At 40.8% G+C, this 26,279-nt stretch overlaps 2 protein-coding genes across 7 annotated transcripts in view; both read left to right on the forward strand.

Annotated features, from left to right (window-relative positions):
- Nucleotides 1-8,055, forward strand: part of LOC111245106 (uncharacterized) — a 44,809-nt gene extending 36,754 nt beyond the window's left edge. For 4 of the 6 annotated variants that reach the window (XM_022792970.2, XM_086979604.1, XM_086979605.1 and 1 more), the window contains exons 4-6: nt 1,703-3,852; nt 4,010-5,432; nt 5,806-8,055. In XM_022792970.2, coding sequence (XP_022648705.1) covers nt 1,703-3,852; nt 4,010-5,432; nt 5,806-7,185 — 4,953 coding nt within the window. In that variant the 3' untranslated portion in view covers nt 7,186-8,055. The remainder of the gene's footprint in view (nt 1-1,702; nt 3,853-4,009; nt 5,433-5,805) is intronic. The other 2 variants (XM_086979608.1, XM_086979607.1) reach the window with 2 other exon arrangements.
- A 6,454-nt stretch (nt 8,056-14,509) lies between these two features.
- Nucleotides 14,510-20,283, forward strand: LOC111245454 (neurensin-1-like). The gene is made up of 4 exons (XM_022793833.2): nt 14,510-15,088; nt 15,462-15,738; nt 15,981-16,175; nt 17,265-20,283. The coding sequence occupies exons 2-4, from the start codon at nt 15,462-15,464 to the stop codon at nt 17,471-17,473; spliced, it is 681 nt and encodes a 226-aa protein (XP_022649568.1). The 5' UTR covers nt 14,510-15,088; the 3' UTR covers nt 17,474-20,283.
- The last annotated feature ends 5,996 nt before the right edge of the window (nt 20,284-26,279 follow it).

Below are 26,279 nucleotides of genomic sequence, written 5' to 3' on the forward strand. Positions count from 1 at the left end.
AGTTAGAGGAGGCGCAATATTGCAGCACAGAAGCAGAGGTGAAAAGGTGTAATTGTTATTATGGCTCGTTCTGATCGTAGTGTTCTTACCGTAAGCTCAAATAATTGAGATTAAACCTTTTTTTTTTTCATAAAACTAACAATGGAGATCACCCAGGATCACTCTGTTTTATCGCCTTTAGACTAAATTTCTAAAGAACTTCAACGTAACTTACTTTCTAAAGTTACTTTCTAGTATAGTCATATGTGGGATGCTTGAGCCTGAAGTGGGCGAGAGCTGAGTTCACTAAAAAAACAGCTACGCTTAGAAAAGATCACGTAAACACCCCTTTTCTGCCCCTCACTCTCTTTCAAGTTTACGTTGTAGCGCGTCACAAACCTACATGCATGATACAACAAATTTATTTCGGGAATTCGACGGCGGTAGCAAAATTTAGCCCACCATCTTTCGGCTGTCTTTAGTCACATCTATTTACAATGCATCCTTGCTATTCCCTTTCAACCCGTCCCTCGTAAATTTTATCTGTTGGTTACACAAAGACCGTATGCACCACGCAGCTAACGTATACAAGAATTTTCCATTTGGTATCATCCATGGACGACACCAAATCCTAAAAGGCAAGTTGTTGTCATACCATAACATCACTCGACAATATATGGCTAGCTGTCATACAATATCACAGTGTGTGTACGTGTTCCTTGGAATTCCGCTGTCTTATCCCGGAACAGCTTTGACAACGCTAAATGCTTTGAATTGGATACTACAGTTATAACCAAAAAAATGCTACCCTTCAGTAGATATCACTTTATCAATATCCAGGTTATGGTGTCTTAACATGTCAGATAGATGTAGTCGGCCATAGGCCTTTTTCTACCTTATCCAATAATGATGTAACGATGTTATCCGTAACCACACAGTTCTTTGAAGGAACGACATAAAAAGGATGACCGAATAGGACCTTCGTTCGATGCAGATCATAACTGATGACAATAGTTAGAACGAAGAACTGATTACTCCGGTTAATTGATATGTGGACCTTCAGTATGTTCGCAAATTACCTGGTATACATCGCCAGATCCTGTTTAAAACCGCTAAGTCAAGGTTATATATATTGTCATTTAGTCACACGGAGTCTGACAGTCGTTATGTCAACGCCCTTTTGCAGTCGCCCGCTATCGTATTCTTTTGTTGTGATTGATGTTCCTTTTGGTTATCCGCCATTTTGTAGTAATGCCAATTTCGAATTTCCAGAGAAGATCAACTAATAAAATCGCATGGTGTTTAAAGTATTTCAGCAGGATATGTTAATTTACTAGCTAAAAAAACAATCGATGCGTTTCTCAGTCTTATATCTATTCATTTTCTTAGTTTAACAAACTTAATCGAACAATCAAAGTATTTGTCTAGTCTTGCCTAGTCGACAAATCAACTATTTGCACCAGATTTCCAAATTCAGGAAACACATCAGGTTGTTTGGGTTCGAAACTGGGCGTTGACGCACTTCGTTGCGTGGTGGAAGGCAGGAGGCTGAGGCAACACTTAACGGCAGTACCTAACGTTAACTCCGAAGCATTTGCCAGATTTTTGTACAGTGTATTGTATTACAAATGTATGTTTCATAGATATACAAGTATTCTGTTGCACCATTAGGCTTAGACAAGCATTAATTTGTCAGTAACATTTGTTTGCTTAATGGTTACAGAACACCGAAAGCAAGAGTCAACAAGCGGGTCAGTACAAGCAGAATGATACATCAAGTTTTGAAGATCGATCCGACGCGGATCCTCTCATGGCGCGGCCTAAAGAGGATCCCTTGCAAAAACTGCTTCCATATATAACATTTGACTGCTTTGGCCGTCTCGAAGGCTATTATGCTGACTTGCAATTTGGTTGCGAGGTTTTCCATTACTGCAAAAAGGAAGGCAAGCGATTTTCGTTCATCTGTCCGCCCAATTCAACGTTTAATCAAAGGCTGATGATTTGCGACTATGACAAGACGGCTAAAGAAACTTGTCTTGAAGCCCCCCGTTACTTCCACCTCAATCAACAGTTATACGGAATCAAAAAAAACTATAAATTCCCTGAGCTTGTCACATCCGAGTCTCAGACCGTGGAAAAGGTCATGATCCTAGAGACAACTACTCCGCTTAGTGCTGAACGCCGCAGCGACGCAACTATGGAGACAACTGAAAAACCTACTCTGTCTCCGGTAACGGAGCAGCCTAAAAAATTGCTAACCCCGACATCAAAACGCGCAAAGATTCGAACAAAACTCACCCGGCCATCAACTGCGGCGCCATCTTTGGCTTCGTCTTCAGACGACAAGCAAAACCCTCTAAAGAAGCCACATAGAAAGAGAAAACCGAGACCTTCGACTAGTCCAAGGCCCGCAAGATTCGAACCGATTCCAGACGAGCCTAAACCAAGCCCCAGAAATAAAGTTCGACCCCAACGACCACTGATGACGCCTGAACTGCAAACAGTCCTCCAAGTTCAACCAGCTCCTCCCGAACATATAAGCCATGCGGCAGCCACGAAACCCGCAGTAAGTGATCTCGAAGAGGTGACTTCGTTTGCTACTTCTGCCCCAACGAAAACCAAAAACGTTTTTACTAATAATGATGTACCTCAGAATTCAAACCCAACTTCCCCTCTATATTCGCATGTACTACTCCCAAATGTTCCATCAGCTATTTCCGTGTTTGAAGATCCTTCAAGATCCCAGTCAGAATTTCGTCCCACAACACCTCCATCTTTACCTCCAATTACGGATGCCGCGGGGCCTCCCTCAATTCCTTCTGTTCCTAACACCTTCTCCGCGCAATCAACTTCTAACTTCCCACCAAATACCCAACTAGACATAAAGCCAGAAAACGTTCGTGTTCCTCAACCTTCATTTGTTGCTTTACGGCCATCGCATAACCACATCGGTCCTGCCGTTCAGACGGAGTTTCATAGACAAAAAGTTCCGAAGAAAAATCGTAAGAAAAACAAACATCCTCCTAAACCAGTGAAGGGCGAAGTATCTGAGTATGATCGAATGCTCTCAGCAGAGCAACCATCAGGCGCCATTCCTTCTCAGACTGTTCAGGGATTCGCGAACCTACCACAGGCACCTGTCCCGCAATCTGACCAAGGTGCGCAGCTGCTCCTTCAACATCAGACATTGCCAAACCAACAAGCGGCTTTACGCCACCAACATACACCATTGCGGCAGCAACCACACATCACCCAGTATCAGGCGCAACACGTGATGAATTCCCCTCCTCAACAATATGAGGCGCCACCGACTCCTCATTTTCAGCAGGCTCCACCGGCTTCAGCAGCATCTCCTAAAAGTGGCGCACGCTTTCCAGCTGAGCAGACCCAGTTTTCGGTTCAGAAACCTACTGCATATTCCAGCTTCGATCCCGGACGTCAGAATACAGCTCCCGAATCTGTCGAAGGCCAGTTTTACAGAAACCCGGAAGAATTACCTCACTATTCAACGGATTTCGGATTTACGTCTACCGCAGCACAGTCCAAAGGAGCTTCTCAGTTCCCTAACTATGCGCAAGACACGGCGCTACGTAGTCCACGGCCCACAGCTGCTCCCCAATCGCAATTTGAATACGTATACCCAGAGATGCAACAAGCCGGTGGATACTCCACAGCACCATATAAATCCTCATTTACCCAGCCACAGTTTGGCCAACCCCAAACATATAAAACACCATTCGAACAAACTCAACCGCAATTTGCGCAAGGAACTCCACCCATGTTCCAGGAGCACCAGAGTTATACACCTGTAGCGCCCTACATCTCTGGTTACGGAGGTCTGTTTGGTACAGCTTCCGGTTCCATTTCCGACGGGTAGGTTGTCCTTCTTTGAAAATGTCACTTTTTTAGAAGATATTGTTTCAACATAATGTAATATATGTACGCAAGCTTTATGACACAAAACAAATTCTTAGGTGCTTCTAGTTATTTTATGATAATGCATGGATACACTTTTTTGGCCCAACTTTAGATTCTTCACGAGCCCGACGCCAGCAAGTGGAACATTCTCTTCTACGCCTCTATTTTCGGAGCAACACATACACCATATTCACTCGAGAAGAAGGAGATCTTTGGAAGACGACACTGAAATGGAAGATATCACTAAATATGAAAGCGGCATCCCCCATTCACGGCAACGAAGGCAGTCGATGTTTTCAATGATACCAAACATTTTTTCGAGAAAATCGCAGCGCCCAAGTCACCCCTTCGCGTCTGCTTCCGCCATGAATCCTACATTTTCCGAAGTACCCGGTTTTTATGGCGGTCGTTTCACGCAGCAGCTTACATCCGAAAGCCAGTTCCCAAATTTTAGCAACACTTTTACGCGTTTCTTCGCCGGTCCGTCGCAGCCACCCTTTGGTGGGTCCGGTGGAAATCATCTAAGAGTTCCTCCAATGTCGATGGGATCTACTGGCCTTTTCTCTCATGGCAGGGGGCCACCTACTATTAACATTGGTGGACCTTCGACCTTCACGGCGGTATCACTCAGCCAGGTGCCGAGTACCTCCGAGCTTGCAATGAACAACAATGCCTTCTTCAATCAAGCCACTCTCCATAAACAAAGTCCGACCAAGATTAGTTTGAGTAAACCACCTCAGGGTATCTTAGGAACCGGCAGTGGAGAGGAGATATTGCCAGCACCTGGTACAATGTCACAAACGGACCTTAAACCTAGTACAACAGCATTGACAGCCCCGAAATTGCCTACTGGTATTCCGCCACAGGCGTTACAACAAAGTGCCGAGGTGGTCGAGGAGGACGATAAAACCGCCATTTCGTATATCCCAATGTCAGGTGGAAAGATTACTGTCACCCTTGACTCTATTGAGGAGGGAGGCACTGCCAAGTCCCCAACACCCTTATCCTTCCCACCAAAACACTTGCGGCCCACCGATCCAAAAGAGGTACTAACGCAAATGAAAAAATCATTGCGTCCTAACATCGATTCAGCTGTAGGGGACTTGACATTACCTAATGACTATATTACACAGGTAACGCCCCCCGGCCTAAAGAAAGAGCCGTCGGTCAGTAATGCTGTCAACGACAAAAATATAATCCCTTACCCAGCGCATATGGTAAGGAGCCAAGAGAAATTCCCGAAGTTTAGCACCCTGCTTCCCAAGACACACATTAACTCATTCAGCATACCACAATTCTTAGTTCCGCAGACACAGTTTAGCCCTCAATTGGATTACCCGTTACGTGATTCGTCAACTCGGGGAAACTACTACCAAAATAGTAAAAATACGATGAAACCAGTGGATTCTATTTCAAACTATGGAAGTTTGTCTGACTCTCTAAATCCAACGCAGCGTCCGATTCCAGCAGTTCGCCAATTACCCCCGATGCCGGCGCATTTAGATCCAAACAGGAACAACAAGAACGAAGATAAGGCAAGTATCTTATCTTAATTAAATCACGATACAGCCAAATTATAAACCTATGACAAAGAAAATAGATGTACAGATACATATACAGTCGATTTCCACTGCTGATGTTTTATGCACTATAAACTAGTGCATTTTGGATAGGTAGATCTTGATCTCTTTGTTTTTAGCTTAATTTATAGATTCCTTTTTAGCGAGACTATAATTTATTAACATTTTCTTTTGATTTTAACTCGAAGGTAAATTAATATTAAACTGTTGTTAACCTTCAAGTACCTCGAAATGCTAATATTTGCCCTAATATTACTACTTTTGATACCCTTTTACGACCAGCCGAAATACTACAGCTAACGTTTGCAATAACTGCAATATATTTCAGTCACAGAAGAGACGTATAAAGACAAGAAAAAGGCGTCCTAAGCCTTCAACCTCAACCCCGTTACCGCCTTCAATGATCGAGGTAGTGACTCACAGTGATTCGGGACTAAATGTGCACCTTAAACCTAACACTGGAGAACCTACAACGCTTCCGACAATTTCCACTACGTCTTCGGATAAACGAATTTGGTACGGAACAACACCCCAACCGCCGCGTTACGAGACGCAGTTCCCTATCAAATTCAACTACATCACACGAGCCCCCATCGGACATGTGTCGCCAACGACTACACGGGCTCCAACCACGTTGTTCGCGCCTACCACTGGTTCGACTGGGAAACGCGTGTATCATAATCTGGTCGTTACTGGGTCATTTGAGCACCGCCTTCCTCAGCGTCTAGATGTAACGAATGCTCCCCTCTATAAGAAGAACATGTTTCCACCCCGTGTAATGGCCACCAACGTTCCGCACGATATGACCGCCTATGCTAAGTACACAACGACGCCAATTCCACCATCTCCCCCGATTATGCGAACGGTTGATTTGAGCACGACTACAATCGAGCCACCGCTTGCAGCGACAACAACAAATACACATTCAAACTCAGTAACCTCCTCGACGAGTACCAGTGGTTCGTCTGCTAATTTATTATCTTCTACCTTTCCCGTAACGACATTCGTTCCCATTTCGACGAATAGTACGACAACGGAAAAGCCCGTCGTCGTTTACCACGTTACAACAACACCATCAGCAACAACAGTGACAACAGCAACACGGATAACCACAACAGAAGCACCTGTTACCACTACGACCGCAAAAGTAACATCAAAGGGAACAACGACAATCACCAGCAGACCTACCGAGCCGTCCACAACTCCTGATGAGATGTTCGATTTCTTTACATTCCCTACGACGGGCCTTCAGAGCGAATTCTCTGTACCGAAGGCCAGTCCGGCCCCGGTTTTCTTACCGCAGAGCGATATTTCGCTAAATCACGATCGACAAGATGAGATCATCGTTATTGACATGGAAAAGGACCACGAAAATCTGACGGCTTCAGCGTCTACGGCAAGCATCTCTACTTTTAAGCCCGTTCTTAAGGTGTTCTCCAATCGTGCAGGGGGGACATCGTGGTACAAATTTAAAGCAATGATTACCAGCACTACACCGCGACCACCGTTGAAAATGCTTAACGCAGTGCCAATTCATGACGGTTACGAGAAAGGCTTTCCTTTCGAGTTTTTTACTGACTTGAGCCTTCTATCAAAGACCACTGGCCGCCCTAAGGTTGGCGTTACGGACTTCCCTCAGCCAGTATACAAGCCACAATCCAGCACTGAACATGATCAAAATGGAATTCGAAGAAAGAAATCGAAGTGAAGATGCATCGATAAAGATGGTCTATTTTCTCCAATCTATTCACCATATCATTGTTTGCTCTGAATCAGTTATTAGAAAATATACAGACAACTTTAAGAACATCATGTTTAGCTCGAGCAAACTTAATTACTTAAATAGGTTTCGATACGTTTCCTAACAAAATGTCGTCAAGCAACTTTAACTTTGCCTGCGTACAACAGCAAGCTCGCCAGCCCCTTCTAACGATGACGAATGCACATGCAAGCTTTTATATCATAATGTTAGATACTTAAACAGCGACGAAAAAAAAAAAAGATACAAAGCCAATGCACAATCCCCAAAATAACCTCTTGCTACATACAAGAGATTATTTCGGGGATTCTCCGAGACGTCCACTGAACTCCCCTCAGATATTGTACGATTTCTCCCCCCTTACGACGACACGAGAGTTGAATAGATGAACTAGTTAAGATCGAGCATAGCAGAATATGGGCCCCAAACCGGTCTTCGTGCTATCGGGAGTAGCGATGGAAGAGTATGTACTGACCTAACACGCAACTGTGTCGTCAAGATTTTCGGCAGATAGATAGTTATTTGACATGGTCGATTTGAACGGTATACCGAGGCCCGTCGATTAGCAGCAGTAATCGTAGTAGTAGTAAAATCTGTATACCTCTAAGTCAGCGTTGCTCCGATAAGCTAACATATCTTACCACATCTCGCCCATCTGTAAATATTTCCTGTTATAGCAGTTCATTACCTTTGTTACAAATGGTGGCTCACTTACTACTATTAAAATTTTTTAAATATAAAACAATAAAAGTTTATTGTGACAAATATTATTTATTGCAGTAAAGATATTTTGACAAATAAACCTTGTTTGTTACAAGCTCTCTAGCGGAATCATTTTAGCGATTCGCGTAGAAAACTAGGAACCACCTCTTAACGAGTATGAAGCACTAGAGACGCTGCCTTCTTACGCACATGGCAGCGGGTGCCGAATGTAGATGTCGCCCTTCGTTAATGTTATTTTGTTAGAATCGAGCGATCGCCCAGGACCCGCTACTAGGCAACATATCGTTTCATGGTTCGACAGGCTATTTCACTGTTATGGTAACATAATAAATTAAGTAAAAAATCGTTTTTAGTTACTCGGTATGGCCAGAGCTAAGTGAGATACGAGAATCTTAGTTGAAACTCATAGAAAGTTGTTATGCGTTTGAAACCGATCTCTGTTTGTGGGATATATATATATATGTGCACTAATTCAGGCCTCTATATATATATATATATATATACGGCTTCAAATGATGTAAAAGGCATATGGCGTGGTATACGTATCTGTTTCAGAGTGAAAATTTCGTGGACACAATGCATCGACTGCCGATACAAATATAATAAGTTTCTAATATAAGTTCTGCTCCTTTTTTTTCGAGTTTGACCTTCAAAGGCTGTTTTTGCGGCCCATAACGCCTCTGTATCAGTTTAGGAAAATCAAGAATAAGAGATTCCCAATGCACGAATCAGAACTATATTAAAAGTCATTCATTCTTATAACCATTTTCTGATTTTTACAAGATAGCCTTGAATGTTATAGCCACCTCGTATACTTACATTCGGCCTTCGAAACGCGGTCTATAACTATAATGTACTAAATTGGTGACTGCTGCTGCTTCTTGCGTTGGCTATCATATCACCTCGTCTCTGTGGTGGAGTATGGAGGAAGCCATCAGATCGTGGGCATTTGTTTATGGGTTCGTTTAGGCTAGTCCAGGCTAGACTAGGTTTGATAGCGTCCTAACGACAATAGTGGATGTAAAGTTCAAAACATGAAGAAGCAGCAGTCACCGAGTTGAATCGCATAAAGCAATCGTTCGATCATTGACCGTATAGATGGGACACCATCTCTTTAGCTAATATTGAGCATCACGGATGTAATCTGTATCAACTAGGTTGGGTTGGGTTGGGTTGAGCTCGTTTTGAATTGTTTCGAACTTTTCTGGGTAAATTTTTTTGTAAATTTCGAACGGGAATTATAAATCAAACAGTTTGATGCCCAAGACTGACAATCGGTAAAATGATCGACCTCTTCAGATCAATCTAAACGCTTTTACTCTATTACTTTTCCCATGTACGTATCAGGCGCTCTGCTCTCTATTAAATTCTATGATGTAGTACAGGGTCCAGGTTGCATAACTCCATTTATAGCTGTAAATTGTCTCTTAATAATAACTTCAATACTTAACAGCGTGGCACATGTGGGCGTGACGAATGTGTCTCATTTCTTCGGATGGAAAAAGCCTCTAGGCCTATGTGCTTATGCGTTCCTGAAGCGGAAAGCAGTGTCAGCCATGAACACAGGAGGCGACATGATTAACTAAAGGACATACTGGGATGACTAAAAATAGCTCTTCTTTACCCGATTTCGCTTCAACTTCTGACACAGAAATGATGAGTTTCTTCTTCGAACGAATGATCCATCTACTTCTGATCAAAAGAGGATCGAGTTCCACATATTAACTATTTTAAATCTTGCCCAAGACGCTATTTAAACTTATAGTGAAGCAGAAATCGTTAGACCTGAGGTAATACTTTTGTTAGGCATTATCTTTTCAGCTTTTAGATTATATGTATGGTATTTGTGTTTAATTTTTATACCCCTTCAGGCACCGTCAAGACCATATTGTTGAATAGATCTCGCCTCGCTTGACAAGATTTGGAAAAGCAACACCGGGACTCAGAATTCTAATAGGATGGTATACTTAGAACTCAGGGAGTTAACTCTACACGGTAATGAGCAAATTGGTGCGCTTCAAGTCAGCGGGTAGCTTGCATTTGCTACTACTGGAATCCTAGAAAAATTGCTAGACTTTTCATTTCTCCCTATACTAACTGTGGCGTAGAATCAAACAATACGCTATCTGAGCAGTTATCAGTTAGTATGACGGGCTGACCTGCGGTTAGTAAAGTCAGATAGATCATTCTCGCTCGGAAATAGGTTTAATGGTGTTTCTCAACGATTGAGAAAAGCTTACCTCCGCTTGAACTAAGTCCCTCTATCATGCCTTCTCGCAGTTATGACGAGCGTTTTCATCGATTCTTACTTGTACCGCTTGTACACACAAATACTCTAACAGTGACTGCTTCAATAACACAGCTAGTTCCAGCATCCAAAACGTAGACTTTTATTATTCATGACCTTAAACAGTTGTTTCTAATTCTACGTCCAATACTGCCGTGAAGCATTGTTTCAGACGACTGGCTCCGAGCACAGGAATCATGGTTTCCGATTGATCCGTTATGATGACCTTAATCTCAGACTTCAGTAAATTCAGAATTTGGCTATGGTATTTTTCGATATTTTGATGAAAACATTGAAAACGTTTTGAGGATGCCCAACTTCCATACAATTCTATACTATTTGTGTACCTCGTACAAATATGTACAGCTCGAATCATACCGAACAACGCTGAGTAACAGGGCACAAGGACGATTTATATATAAAGTTATTGCAATATATCGTTGTACTCTACTCAGCTTCATACACTAACTTCCTCGGATACTAGCGGTTTCTAACAGTAAGCTGAAGTGTCCTCCTAAAGTTTTTCGTAGTGAGCGCATGAATTGGCTTGAGCAACGATCCGACCCCGGAGGTAAACAATAATGATTTAGCAATCAATTACCAATGAATGCGCTTCATATTATATGAAATAGACTTCAGTGCCTGCTTTGGCTGTCGATAAAGGCATCTTCATGAGTGCTAATCATTGGATCTAGAAGCATGACCAAGGAAGCAATAGGTACCGCAACTACGCAAATTCGTTATCGCACGCTTCCTGTTATCGTTGTCGTTCTTTTCATCTTAATAATAATACGACTGTCTGTATTTCGATTTAGTTCCACTTGACTAGGCTTCTCGTGAAAACTTGTCCTCGGTTAGAAGCTTTTTGAAGGTGATCTAGTGCTGGAAAGCAGTTTTTATCCGAGCCTTCATCGTATTTAGTAACTACTGCCTAGGAAATAGAATACCGGCAAAAATCCATCTAGTTCATCACGATCTCTTGCAAAAGGTTACACTGAGAGCGAACGCTACTTGACGGTACCTCCGAAATTGTTAGATTTCTAATTCGCAAATCAAAATTTAAACTGTAGATTATTTTACTAAGCTCTGTTGTGTGTGTTTGCATAGTATATCAACTATATGTTAGATAAAATATAAGCATGCAAGAAAGCACGTACGATGCGCTATTAAAATTGAATAGACCTTCCCAAAGCTGAATATCATGATACGGCCGTAACCCGTAGGTCGTGAGCCATCAGTACAAATTGCTTGAGCCATTACCCTTTGTATCGATTAGCCTCGCCGGTATGGGGCGAAGAAAGCAGTTTGATAGGCTAGAAACTACCTCCATTATGATAGTTCTCTTAGTCACAACAATGGCAATCTATTTCAAGTGGTTACTTCAGATATAACAATCATATTGGAAAAGTCGAACATAATGCGAAAGTATACCTACTGCGCATATTGGTGTGAAAAAAAAAAAAAAAAAACAGCTCACTCTGGAGATTAAATAGGGACGTTTTCAGAATGTGTGTTTTGGTTACTTCCGTACGGGCGAACACAAGATGCTGGAACCGTCGTTGAGAGTTTGATTCAAAATATGGTAAAGACCCACTCATCTGCTGGGCAATGTAAACTGGGGACATAATGTCCGTTGAACGTCTTGGTTTAACCATATCTCTAACTTCCAATTCTGGGCATATAATGTACAGTAGGGTGGTCTAAGCATGGTACCTTCTTTAGATGCTACTTGTGAGAAAGTGAACTCTTAAAGACAAATATTTAAAAGACAACATTGACTGAATAATATATTTATATTGCTAATAGAAAATAGTGTTTATTTGACTCAGCAATAAATTGGGTATTTGGATTTTTTTACCAACAGCCAAAAAAAAAATGTTTCTGAATAGAAGCCTCTCAAAAGACGCACCACATGCAACGAGTCCTTCGTGATCTCTGTGTGTTTTGGGGTTTCGAGTAAGTACAGCCGAACCCGGTGTCTGCCGCATTGATTTTTTTCTAAAAACGCATTTTTATGCTCGAAGCCGTAGGCAAACCGATAGGTGTTCACGTGCGGTGGACGTAGTAATACTGTGCATATTCAAAGTTTTCGCAAATTTCGGTCAGAATTTCTGTTATTGTTACTCCCTGAACAAGATGAGCAGATAAGCTTACTGTAGAATAGCTTGGTCGAGTCTGCTGATCACTGTTCGGATCAGGATGATGAGGAAACGAAAACCGCTGACTTACCTCCACAATGCAATTAATTTTACTATTAACTATATTATAATTGAATTATTCCTGTCCTGCGTTTGATAAGGACGTGACACGGAACGCTTTAAGTGTGAGTGTTCGACTGGCCGTTTCATAACTATTCGGTGGAATATAGAGATTGCATAAGCGTGTTCCGCTATCAACTGGGTTTAGGTACCTAATCCGATTAATTTGTTCCACTTCGTACACGAGTAGTTGCTTCTTCAAAATGCCAAGCGATATGAACAAATAGCATAGGGTCAGCCATCTACTTTATTTGAAATTTTAAAAAAATTTGCTTTTTATTGACGTAAAACGATTTTTTAGCTGCATTACTAATTTCAGGCCCACCGTTTCTATACTGGGATTTAAAATAGATTAAGGCCTGTCCACGGTGGGTTTGGTGCTTTGTTTGACTCGCCTTCGCTACCTTAATATAATATCACAACCAGCTTGTCAATTGTTGTCAAGAGAGACATATCCCTTAAAAAGCTGTCGTCTTGCCAATTACAATAGATGGCTCAGTAAATACTGATTAAAGTGAACCGGAAAGGAGTTTGAAAACGAACGTGTACTGCTCTACCGACCAACCTTAAATACTTATTTTCAGTATATAATTTCATATTTCGTCTCTTTCTCTGTTGTGTGCCCGTAACGAATAAAGCTAACCTTTGTCCTTAAGGTAAGGTAAGGTAAGGTTTGTAAAAGCATTTAGCACTAGTGCAGCTTAGGAGCACTATCTGCTTCGCTAGATATAGTGGTTATTCAAATTTTTATTATCTATAGTAGAGGCTAGCATATGCCAACCAGTCTTTTCTCGAAGTGCTCTAACACGAATATATGCCTTTTGATCCTCGTAGGACATACGGGTGCGGTATATCATAGTGTATGGAAGAACTTCTGTGCACGCCGAGGTGACAGAATCTGTATCGGTATTTATTTGTGGGACCACTGCAGTTGGCAACAGTTGCTCCATCCGTCCGATAAGGCGTCTTTTTCCGTTTTATATTGAGCTCTGAGATTGTTAAGCGGCGACATACACTGGATTCCGGACACGTTCGCTTCTGGTATTGTGTGCGCCGCTTCTGGGTAGACAATATTGTTACCGGCCTTGGAGCAGTCCTGTTGTCTGCAGACAGCCGGTAACTAGGTCCAGTAACTTAGGTCTCTTATGAGCCAAAAATACCATACACCATTATAGCCGGAAGATTTGAAGAACACGATAATCTTGATAACTTACAAGCTAAAAAAACCTTTACATCTATATGTGTGAGTGTTGATATCGTACAAATATATATAATATGGTATTTTTGATTTGGGTAACTGCAGATTAGCTGGCTATCTGAAACAGGTCTACGGTTTTCTCTTTTTGTAAGCGCTCTACGTTAGCCATAATAAGTGGTGAATGGTGTTCGTGTTAGGGTCGGCCAGGACCTGACCCACAAGTGACTCGCCATTGTATAGCGCCTTAGGTGTACATGCTATCGTTGTAAATAGCGTCGTATATGAACATTTCACTGCATACTTGCTCGCTGCCATTCCCCATTATTGAGTTTCTTCACAGCTACTTCGGATGCTGTTACCGTCAATACGACTACTATAGCAGCCCTCGGTATTACGACTGTTGCTGCTCATGAGCTGGAATACGAATGCGAGCAGTTTAGTTGCTGGGGCTTGTATATGACTTGTCTGTGTCGACCTGATGCTGCTATTATTTAGACTGGAGTGGCAGTCGCTGCTGATCCATTATCGGTTTCTGCGCATGTCCGTGTGTGTATGTGTATTGTACATTCTATTTTGCGGTCGTAATGTTAGTGACTGGACTCATGCGGGTATGTCCTCTACAAACCATTAGCGCCAACCAACAACAATGGCTATTCTAACCTACGTTGAGTTTCTCTCGTGCCGGACCCTGTTTGCCTCTCGGTTTATAGACCCGCTACAAGTTCACCCTCTACCCCCCTAGCCCGTTCGCCGTTATCGCCTCTCTCCCTAAATGACGTCAGCATCGCGCATGCGCTCCTTCTTCGCAGATACGGAGCGGTAAACGGTAAACTAAACGCGGAGGGTCGGGACGGGCTCCCGGCATCGCAAAAGAGTTGGAGTTTTCACCCTGCACCGCCCGGTAGAATGGAGTAGTAGTACCAATCTTGTAGATAAAGAATACTAACGCAGAGTAAGCGTCAGCTAGCACTGGCCAGTCGGCTGTATTTAGTATGCACACTGTGTTTCTTTATCGCGTCGACACCTGATTGTTGTGCTGGTCTTGTGCTGTGTGAACTTCATTGCAGTGTGTGGGCCCATTCAAGGTGACCTCTTGGACGCTGGTATACTCAATATAGACCTACGACCTAATAAAATCGCTGCAGATCGGAGCGTTGCCTGAAATAAAGAAAGGTCACCGCGCAGTGTCCATTCACCGGCCAAATTAGCTAAAGCGATCAGAGCTGACAATTTTCTTCACCGAAATTTGTCCTTAATAAGGTCAGAATGCGCCCAAGAAGTTTGTTCGCTCTACAGGTGGGCTTTTGTCGTCCACTTTAAGAGCGTACAGCTGTCGTCGCAAGTTGGCAGCTACCAACATTACCCGCCAGTACATGAAACTTCGAGGTAAGTTACTTTGGTGACCCCTCTCCTTGCTGAGAATGATTTGGACGCAGGTTAACCATTTGATAGATGAATTCGAACAAGATCTGTGCAAGCTGATCGGTGGACCCCAGCTTAAAGTTTTTTTATTTCCTTGCCCTATTACTGATCTTTGCATCAGCCAACGTCTTTCGAGTTGTCATTTAGTAAACGATAAAGGCCTGATTAACACATTTACCAAGTAGAACTTGTGTAAAATTAGATCTAAAAAAGGCTAGATTAGGGACGGGGGGATGAAGACTGCGAAATATTCAACGGCGTTAATTGCACGGTGTAGAAATTCAGTTTCGTATAACGTTTTATACAATTATTGTGCTATATCCTCCCGATTCAATAGATGGATATAGCAATGAGTGCCGAACAGGAGCGACTGCTTTCAAGGGCATTTCTAGAAGAGCGTCATGACTATCAGGATAACTTTCAAAGCCAGAAACGACGCAAATCAAACAAACGCAGTAAACGCAAGAAGAAAGGATTTGGGGTCCGAGATAACCTGGAACATTTTTATAATGAAGAAGTAGACGAATGGAGTGCGGATGGAGTTATCCTCGAAAACCAGACCGTACACAGAAGACTGCTCCGACTTCCCGTGTGGAAAGGGATTGCTTACGCGGGTCAGTATTGATCTTGTCTATCAGCATCTAGTCAGGTCTTCTTTAGTTCTTTAGGAATGTAAAGAGACTACCAAGGCTCTATATACTGTGGGCATACCTAAAAAAATAGAAATACACAGACATTTTCACCAGATCTTCTGAAGAGGGCACGAGCTTGTTTCTAAGTTTTCCTCTAGAACTATAGGCAATACACTGCAAAAGTCGGTTGTTTAATGAAACTAGCGTATCTTTACCAATTGCAGGAGCTGCTCTCATGTTTGTAGCTGTCGTATTGTTGGCCTTAGGTCATGGAATTCCAAAGCAGGATCCCGTTTTAGGCGATAAGGATGGCATCGAACTGATCCGCACATCCGCGCTGAAGTTCAATCGCTTCCTAAGAACGTGCCAGGTTGTAGGTCTTGCACTGTTTTGCTCCGGGGGATTCCTCGTCGCTGGAGGTACTAAGTGAACAATAATAGTAAATCCCTTAGACAGAATGCCTTTCTGTAAACAGCAGTTCCGATGCCAATGTAATATATCGGCTCTTTTCCTATTCACTACATAGTTTCCACTTTGTCACCATTGCTTACAGCTGCAAATTATATAGTGAGTTCATATTATTATAGGCCCGATATATCAAAGATTGGTTTGTTTCAACGCAAACCTTTTCTTGTATTCAAGCTTAAATAAAAATAACAGAGAACGTTTCGTTCGCTAGATTCAGATAAAAATATTTCCGCGTGTAACTTCACGACGATAAAAAGTGGTGGGTTATATTAAAAATAACTGTTTAGGTTAAAAGTCATGCATCCGACATTGAACAAACGAATTCAACTTGAACTACGGATCTCACGCTTAGAAGTGGCGTTTTGTCTGGCGGTAGATAATTATTTTTTTTCAATTAGATCTCGTAAACGGGCAGCAGCAGTAGCAGCAGTAGCAGCGATCCGTCATTTGATAATTATGCTCGACCTTCTATTAAATCGAATAGAACTATTGAACTAAGCCATTGAGCTCTAAAATGTGATCGTGCTTTGTCGAACATCTAAAATATTAGGCAAACGTATACTTACGTACGTACTTGTTTGTTCCCAAAGCAATTCTTCACGAAAAGAACTTTTACGTACTATCTTCTGATTCTGCCATCATGTTGCATATGTGAATTTGATCTTCTGAGATGTTTTCGTACGTTGAAATTTTCTGCGAACTAGTGTAGTTCAGTCATGGCTATGACATGATCCCCTGGGAGTCTTGTTCTTGAGCGCCACCTGCCAGTTATTGATGTTGTTGTTCCATTTATATACTGTGATCGTTGTCAACGCTTTCATGTAGTAACAAGCGCTTTTCATTAGCTGCCCTCGTTAAGGGAACACACTATAGTGGTTTCAGCCTGGACTTTACTACCTAGAGCATTGTAACCTGGTCAGACTGCCCCATGTCCGTAGGACTTGTGGCTGAACGCATGCTCATTCTATAAAAACTATCTATAAGGTCTAACAGTACGTCACAATCATGGCCCTGTTATTTGGTTCCATGTTCCGCCCCAGGTTTGCTGATCGGCACTTTCTGCGCATCGGAGAAGCTGGACGGTTCTCGACATTCGCTGGTCGAGTCATTTGTCGTGTCGGTACAACCGGACCCGCCGCGGATTCCTCAAGAACGTAAGGTCCCCGCAACGGAGAACGTCGCCTCGGTGCAGCCATCAGCTGCCCCAGCCTCATTACGAGGGCATTCCTTCCAGAAGTATAGTCAGTAGAATTAATAATAGTATGGTGCTATTTGTTTTTCTATTTAACGAAAAATACCACCCTTTACTAATCACAGTGGTTTAGATGGAACATTCTCACAACTCATCAGCACCTATTAGGTCCCCCACCATTTATTTTCATAGTGATCAACATTTACAAATGTAAATCAGGTTAGAGATAATGTTATGGACTGTTATATATATATATATATATATATATATATATATATATATACTTGAAAGGAAATAGAGGAGCTGCGTCTTGACACAATCAATCTTTAGGATGTAACAAACGACGAAATATCTGCCATATGCGGTCGAATCTCCGAATCGACAAATGGCAAATGTTACGGCTGTAGACGCCGCCAACTCTGGCAGGAGAAACGTCGAGCCTAAGTCCGGCCAAACACAAACACATACGTTACCGAAAATTGCCATCGAGGGTCTGGACGATCATTGCCAAGCATGTTGTCCAGCTTACTTATTTGGCCGATTACAATTTGAATGAACCCGCTACGTTCTTGTCGACAAATAGAGCGTGCCGATGCGCGGCGAAGCGACGAGTGAGATTGCATCCTTGTCCGATGACATCACAACGTCGTTGTCTTTGGGCTTTCGTGGTCCGCCGCTCTGGTGTGATTCTGATTGACTGTTGACTCATATTGGTAAGATCTAGCGATCGTTAGCCTCTTGGTGCCATCGTTGTGCAGAAGCGATGTGCATTGTTAATATGGATGGCATATGGGCACGTGTCGTCGTTGTCCCACGTCAACATAGTCATTATATCGGGTACAATTTCTATAGTTCTCACGTGCTCGTAATTAAATTGTGAGTACGGAAACGAGTTTTTCGTAAACCAGGAAAAGGGTCAAAACGCCAGAATAATGTCACTATTAGGTTAGTGGCAATTATGAGACAAGATAAATTAGCAAATAGAGAAAGCAGTTTCATTGACTCCAAGCATACATATATTTCTTGATACGAAGCAAATGTTGTGATCAACTTACTGATCGTGCTTCTCCCATGCTTTTGTCATTCATAGGACGATCAGTTTCTCCCTATTTACCTGATTCCGATCGCAAACATTAAGAGACTCAGACCTTTTACATACAGTATACTGTGGTAGCTGCGTCGATTTCATTTGTATAGTATATTTATATAGTAAGCTCAAATAGTTATTTTCTAATAATAGTAGTTATTGTAAGTTTGTTTGATTCAATGTATGTTTTTTTACATTAACTATACGTTAATATTTTTTCTGGTGGACTTCCTACCAGCCAGCCCAACAAATAAGCAGTGTTAGACAAGTCTGCTTTTCTGCTAATGCTTGTGCAAATATAAAATGTAACTACAGTACACACTGAAAAAAATTTTCGAGATTATCGTATTACCGAACTCCGACCTTCAGCAGTAGTAGAAGCACATTATCGAAAGACAGACAGATCAATCAAAAGGTTGTTACCGACTTCGCGATATACTTCGTTCACCTTTGAAGAAGCCTATGAAGAAGGCGTTTGGGAACGCTACAAGCTAACGCTAATAACAAAGCGTTCTAAAACAGTTACACACATCGAAAACGAGAACTCAGAAGCGCTAACTGTGAACAGTGGCTTCTTATTAGTATATATATATATTAGCTGTGGTAGATAATGAGATCTAGAAGTATAGTTGTGACAACTTCTAAAAGGAGATCTAGGTCTCTAATCAGTGGGTATTGACAAATAACAAAGTCACACACGAACTGGTGTGTATATATATGCCAGGGATAAGAGTGAAGCTTAGGTAATTCTAGGATGTACAATGTTATCAAAATGCCCACATGTTATTAGCCGCTGGGCAACATGCCAAAAAGGCAGTGGGAAGAAAAGTTTAAAGATATTTTAATTTTTCGTACTTGTAACGTCGCGGTAGTAGTTAGGGAGCATTCGTCGTTTTGAAGGACTGTGCTAGACAAGGACAAACACAAATCTTACTGATCAAGTAAAAGACATGAGAACCCAAGTGGATTAATGTCAGATTGTTACCTAATGCAAACGCTATAATACGCAGAGATTGAGGTTTATTTTTTTATGTGATTGGATTGAGCTAGCGGGTCAGGTACATCAAGGCAATACCTCATTAAATCAACACCCTTTTTAAATATAAGAAATCTATTAAAACCACTACTGAAATACACTCCGAGCCGTTTAAACACGAAACTTAGACGCAGCCGATAGACAAATCAGACTTTCTGTCTATATAAAGCTATCATCATCTAGGAAAGTTACGTCGCGTATTTGACGTTGACGGCATAAATCTATGCTGTATTCGAGAGGAGAATACGGTTAGGGTTAGATGAAGCAGAACAACAGCTTAAACCCGATGTTTGTTGTGTGTGACATTTGTTGAAAGGTATAGCAACATTAATGGGGGCTATGAACGATCAAAATATGCGTGGATGTATCCGCGCCATTATTTGCGTAAAAACAACAACGATGTGGAGGAAAATCGCAAACTATTAGACTAATTAGTCATACGTAAACTTAATACTAGGATTGCGCAAAATCACTTTGTGGTAAAGGACTGGACAAAAATAACCCAGCTATCTCTCCTTACAAAAAGTAAAAACAAACAAAAAAAAAGAATACAAATTTATACGATCAATAAAATATTTGAAAAGAGACAAGCTCACCCGAGCGGCGCTGATGATGTTCTGATTAACGGATACCTGTCAACTGCGGACGCAACGTATTTAGTGAAGAGCAAGTGCAAACAAATATATACGGAAAGCGAAATTGTATGAATACGAAGAATAAAAGGACTATAGAGATAATGGCGTATTTAATCTTTTTTTTTTTTGTACTAAATTTGTCATAAACTAAACCGTCCCTTTTAATGACCTGAAAATGTCAAGTGTACAATTTATAGTGTAGTAACGACGAGCTTATTTATATTAGTATTTAGGTAGCTATGCTGTTAATCATTTCTATTGAAGTCAGAGATCGATACGCTTTATCAGTTTTCTGTTTTGAAAAAAAAACTCTATGTTTTGTTATTTCATCCTCTACCCGTCCATGATTGTTTTTGTCTAAATTCAATTCAAAAATATTGAAGATATCAGTAATTTATATATAAGAAGTACCTTATCTGCCAGATCGGGTTTAATACGAAGCATGCTTTTCTGCGCGACAGAGAAGTTCTGCTACGATGTCCATTTTAACTTAACAAGATGAAGTTGTCCCGTATTAATACAGGTGTTACTGGATTTTATGACACTATGTTACGCCACTGGCTAAATTCCGTTAAAGTGAGACGTATTTAACAGTGAAATGCCGCTAAATGCAATTTTTGCGCGTCTAACAAAGAGTTAGAAGAACGGTTCAGATCTGGTTGGCCGGTTTCGCGCGCCGTCGTAAACGTGTGTTTACAATACGCACACACTAGGAAACCTTTAGATATTAATAGAATGTTATGTTAGGTTTTGAACTCTAATATTATGTGCGAAGTTGACACCGACTGGCCTAAGACGGCTAACTTAACGACCCTGTCCTGAAGCTGGCGGCCTGCTACAGCCCAAACAGGTCACGTTAAATATGTACATACAATTTGTGCTTTATTTATGAACACAAGGTGACTGCGTCAGGAGTTCATGATTGGTTAAAAAAAAACGTCGAATACTGCATCATATACTATTCGCTATATAGTTCCTTAGCTAAGTGAAGCGATATTGATTTGAAATAATATTTTACTTAAAACACAGGTTTTTATAAAAACTAGTAATGTTTTGCGATACAATATATATGACGCACTCGTAGTAAACAACCTAGGGCGCCATTGATAATATTAACCCTATCTTATTTTACCTCTGTAAAGGCTGAGGGCTATTCATAATTACAATAGACGTACCGTCGGTTAGAGGCCAGTTATTTCCTAATAGCAATATCCTGATAGCCTCTTTAACGTTCAGCCAACACAATTCTTGCAAAAATAAACATTTGTACATATGGACGATGTCTACAAATACCGGTGCGATACTATTTTTAATTATAGAACATAACTCCTGCGATTAATTAAGTTAACATTACGTTCTATGAAGAAAAAGTAAACTTTCCCTCTAGGGGGAAGCCTTTGGTAAACTGGTGTCATTCTGTGCGCGGATCTTCCCAAAATGAAATCCAACACACAACACGATAGGTGCAGATCTTTAGTGGTACATAAACGAAACGAACCCCGCCATGTTTGTCTTGCGTTAATTGATTTAACTCAATAAACCTGTTAATTTCATAAGTAAGCCATAATAAACACCAACGACATTGCAGTCATCTTGCTTATCTAACCCATTGTTCGACGATGCCATTACCTTTGGGTATCAGCGGATGCTGATTGCCTGTGCAGTTCATTTGCTCTTTCACTCTGTCTAGAAGTCTCCTATCTTTCATCCGAGATATTTAGGTGATTAACAGTCGGACACAATAGGAAGCACTGAAATTCATCACGTTTTTTTATTGGTCAGCGTTTTATGGCAGTGTTTGAAAAAGCACGTCAAAATTTAAATGTTCTGTACTTAAAAAGGTACATTCGTGATATAGTCGTCCCCGTGATGGCTCAACGCGTAACGTATTCGCCTGCTAGTCTTAGAGACACATTGTGGTCCGCGTGCGAACCCGCACATAGACATACAGTTTGTTCCGTGCTGGCAGCCGGCGGTCCGATAACATGCCTAACAGCGATACCGGATATTGTCAATTTATTGCAATTGTCATACGACAAATACTGACGAAAGGTTTTTATTTTGTTCTTTAAAGTAATATCTGAAAAGGCGAGTCGGGGGCAAATATGTTTATGTCCTTCAAATCTGTCAATACCGTTGATCTCTTTTCAGGTGGAAATTTTGCAGGCTAATCATTTTAGGCCACGAAGCCTTTGACCCAGAAGACTGACGCTGACATTAACAAAAAAATATTATAGGTATTCCCTGGTGGATACGATGTTGGAATTGAGAAAGTTATTCTACAGAATAAATTGGCCTATTAGACATGGATCAACGTTCTAATTTCTACGTGAGAACGATGAACTAAAAGAAGATAGCCAGCTGCATTTGTAGGAGTAGATGGGTAAAATGTCTTAACCACGAAAGAACAATAAATAGAAAATAATTGTTCCTACTTATACATTAAGGGATCTATAAGGAACGCAATAGACTATATGAGTCTTAACTATAATAGATTTCTCGTGGAAAATATTTACGTTCTATTAGGGTGAAAGCTAAACATATATATATATATATCTGGGTCTCTCTATATCGAGCTATTACCCCATTGTCGCTTTGGTTAACAACAGAGAACCTCAAGAACTTTTTAACCGTGTTTCATGTTTACAGCAATGTCTTGTCGAAATAGTAGTAGTTCCCTTGATTATTGGACAGGTACACCAATTAGGATGCGGAGAACCCATTATAGCCGGCGCTCGGCTTAATATAGCCATCATAACCTTCTTTTTTGCGGCAATCCCTCTACCGTAAATATGCAGAAATAGCGAGCATACTTAGTAGACGCACGTAGAGGAAGGCACCGATATCGAGTTGAGTCAGCCCGGCACGAGTTACGGTTCAACGACGCAGCGACGCAAATGTGAAGATGGTGGTGGAGCCGCAACTGAAGATGGGCGAAATGGCCGACGCCAGTGGAATGCAATAGGAGGTTCGTACATAGATGTACTGTACATGAGAAATCTCTAGAGATCCGTACGAAAAGGGTACGTCTCTACCTATATTTGCTTCGATCAGACAGATCTTCACTGGCAGCCTGATGTTGAAAGAATACTAAATCGTGCATCGTTTGAATAAACATTGGTTAGAAAACGAGATAAATTAAGCAAAATAAACTAAAAAATCTAAATAACAGCAATTTTTTAGAAGTATTACTTAAGCATCGTTGTTTTGCTATCATATAATTGGTGATTTTAGGAATAACGCTGACTAAAACGGGTGAAGAAAACGTTACGTGCAATAATCCCTTTGATGATCATAACAAATATAGTAAAGTCCTATCGTTCTTATAGGGAGGAATAGAAAGTCTAAGCTCTCATTTTATATTCGGTTCCATGTTTCCGATAAAGCAATTGGTTAAATACAACGCTTGTTAAGAGTCTAGATATTCTTCAGCTGCCATTCGACATAAGCTTCAAAGGTACACCGCTAATACGATTGTATTTCAAACACGAAAAAAAAGTACCCTTTGATACCAGTTATTAACGTATTCTTACATAACGTGGATACTAACTGAAATCGTAAATCGAAAAATGAGGTTGTTTCTTTTCACTAAAAGGTTTCCCGATATGTTCACAGATCTCGAATACTATAAATAAACCGTTTATGTCGAGAAGTTCCGGCTATTTTTAAATGGCTGTCGACATCATCATCACAAAAATGATGGTACTGCAAACATCTATGGTAATAATAGTAGCGTTCTGCTTCCGATAATTAAGAAGACCCAATAGAAATAGACGGAGTTGGGGTAAGAATAGAAAGCTCAAATAGTCAACTACTCCGTTCACGAGATGTAAAAAAATTACCAACTATCGAAGTTATGGTTGCTTGAATCCTACCCACTATTTCCAATGAAGAAACAATATAAGATACAAACAAAGAGAAGGCGATGGAAAATTGCGCTGTCTGTAATTATCTGAGTTGTTTTTCTTTTTTATTATTCAATTACAAATACGTCACCAAGCCGTTGAGCATTTGAATTCGATTTTTAACCATTTTGACTTATAAAGTTAATCGAGTAGTTCGTACATTGTCACACGCCACAGATCTAGAACTTAGACTCGTAAAAAAAAAAAAGGAAACTGTCACCGTTTGCGTGCAGAGCAGAAGGTACAAAATATGATCGTTGCGTCAACATTGTAGTCGGGCAATGATTTCCAACGTTGCGCGATGTTTCCTAAGAAATTACAGTAAAAAGTCATGATCGAAATTTTAGAAATACTAATTATTATATTAATAAAATTCGGTTTGATTGTTACAAGACGTCCTGAAAATGTGTTCGCAGCAATAAGGACTGCCTGGTAGTTTTCAGCAGGTGAAAGGGACGGGGGTTTAAGATTTGCTTGAACGTTATTTACGTCCTCGAGTAACATAAATTATGATCGTTCCAACAGGGGTATAGGAAAAAGTAATAATGATTGCCTCTTTAGTAGATTAGTTTGACCGTATACATGCCAATACACAACTAAAAACACGTGTAATATATTATTCCTTGGTCAAATTATTTCCTAATTTCGGATCTTCAATTCATTATACGTCTAATCCCATCGAGAAACAAATACGTCCCTTTGAAGATCTAAACTGAAGATTTATATTCGCTTCCTTTCTGCTAAAATCGCTGCCAGTTTACAGAAAAGAATATCTTTCTCAATAATTTTGTTGTCTAATAACGTGTAAATAATTGTCGAAGAAAAGCTGAGTCTTGCATGTAGCCGAATCTCCTTATCTTTAAAAGTTTCTCTTCCGTCGAAGTTCGCTTAACTTTAATGAACGCATATTTGTGATCTTTATTATTATTTTAAATTCAAATTACAAAAAATGAAGATATCGTCGTACAAAGTTCATGATGTTGATTCTTCATCTCCTAATTAAAATCATTTTTGTGTGTGAAAGTTAGGCTTATATGCATTAGGTATTTTTTCCTTCAAGTGGAATAATATAGGGAATTCTTACCACACGGTAGGTAAAAACAATGAATCAGAACAAGCAATGTCATACGATTTATCGTCAACTATATAGAAACACGTTTTCCATTTAGATTTATTTCAGTACACCAGTACCTTGACGTTAATAAATCACACTGCGTGCCTATTGCCGTACCACTGCTACCACCATTACTCTTGCACGTCGCACAATACTGGGGCAAAGTACCTGTGTGAGACTTCGAGTATCAGCTGAATCAGCGCATAATCATCTAACGGTAAGTGTAACGTACGGGTAAAGCGAGGCTTCTACGCTGTAAGTTAAGTAGACAGCGGCGGCCTATTAGCTAAACGTTAAGAATTATGGCAATGCGTTTCGATAGAGAGCGAAAAATGGTTAACGTCATAGGCCTGCACCGCTGTGTCCTAGCAAAAACCACAGTTAAATGTACTGTATGGTAAATCCTGAAAAAAAAAGCAGGGTTTGTCTCTGTAAATGTTGATAGTTGAAAGGTTACGAAAAGATTTCGCCTATTTGCAGCTATCAAACATCTATTTGACGACAACTGCATAACTCATACAGTACATACAGGTATGCCCAATCGACAGAATGTTATGGTTACCCTAAAATTGTACTGATTTGATCCATAATAAATTATTAGTCCTATTCCGTGAAATCGGACAATTGTACTGATTAGTGTTTAGAACAAATTAGGACAGGTGCTTTTTTTTTTTTCGGAATTAATTTAAAATGAAGGCAGAATGATCTACAAGTCGTAGCCGTTTTCGTCAGCTGTGCACCTCAGTACGGGAGATGAATTACGTGCCAAAAAAAAAAGGTAAATAAGACTGTCGACGTGACAACCCGGATTCATTGTTGGCTCTCTAACCGAATGCGTCAATCCGCTGAAGACCTTGTTTACGATAAGCAAACTTGAAGCCCAATATGGAAGCTGCGAGTGAGCAAATGCTTGTAAATCCCGGCAAGGTTCCCAGAATAGTTCATTTTTGCCATCCGGACTCACAGTATCAGAATTGTTTCTTATAGCGGCAATATTTCCTGCAAATTTCAAACGCACAACGACGTAAAGCAACGAAGCTAGACGAATTATATTCTATACAAAGTGCCCGAACCAAAATTACGTAG

This window comes from Varroa destructor, unplaced genomic scaffold (genome assembly GCF_002443255.2).
Source record: "Varroa destructor unplaced genomic scaffold, Vdes_3.0 BEIS01000002.1, whole genome shotgun sequence".
NCBI classification, from domain to species: domain Eukaryota; kingdom Metazoa; phylum Arthropoda; class Arachnida; order Mesostigmata; family Varroidae; genus Varroa; species Varroa destructor.

What these genes read in the sequence shown, in the direction of transcription:
- LOC111245454 (XM_022793833.2), top strand. Translation starts at nt 15,462, where the DNA reads ATGGATATAGCAATGAGTGCCGAACAGGAGCGACTGCTTTCAAGGGCA. An exon ending in GAAAGGGATTGCTTACGCGG is followed by an intron (nt 15,739 to 15,980) that starts GTCAGTATTGAT and finishes TACCAATTGCAG; the next exon opens with GAGCTGCTCTCATGTTTGTA. An exon ending in GGGATTCCTCGTCGCTGGAG is followed by an intron (nt 16,176 to 17,264) that starts GTACTAAGTGAA and finishes GTTCCGCCCCAG; the next exon opens with GTTTGCTGATCGGCACTTTC.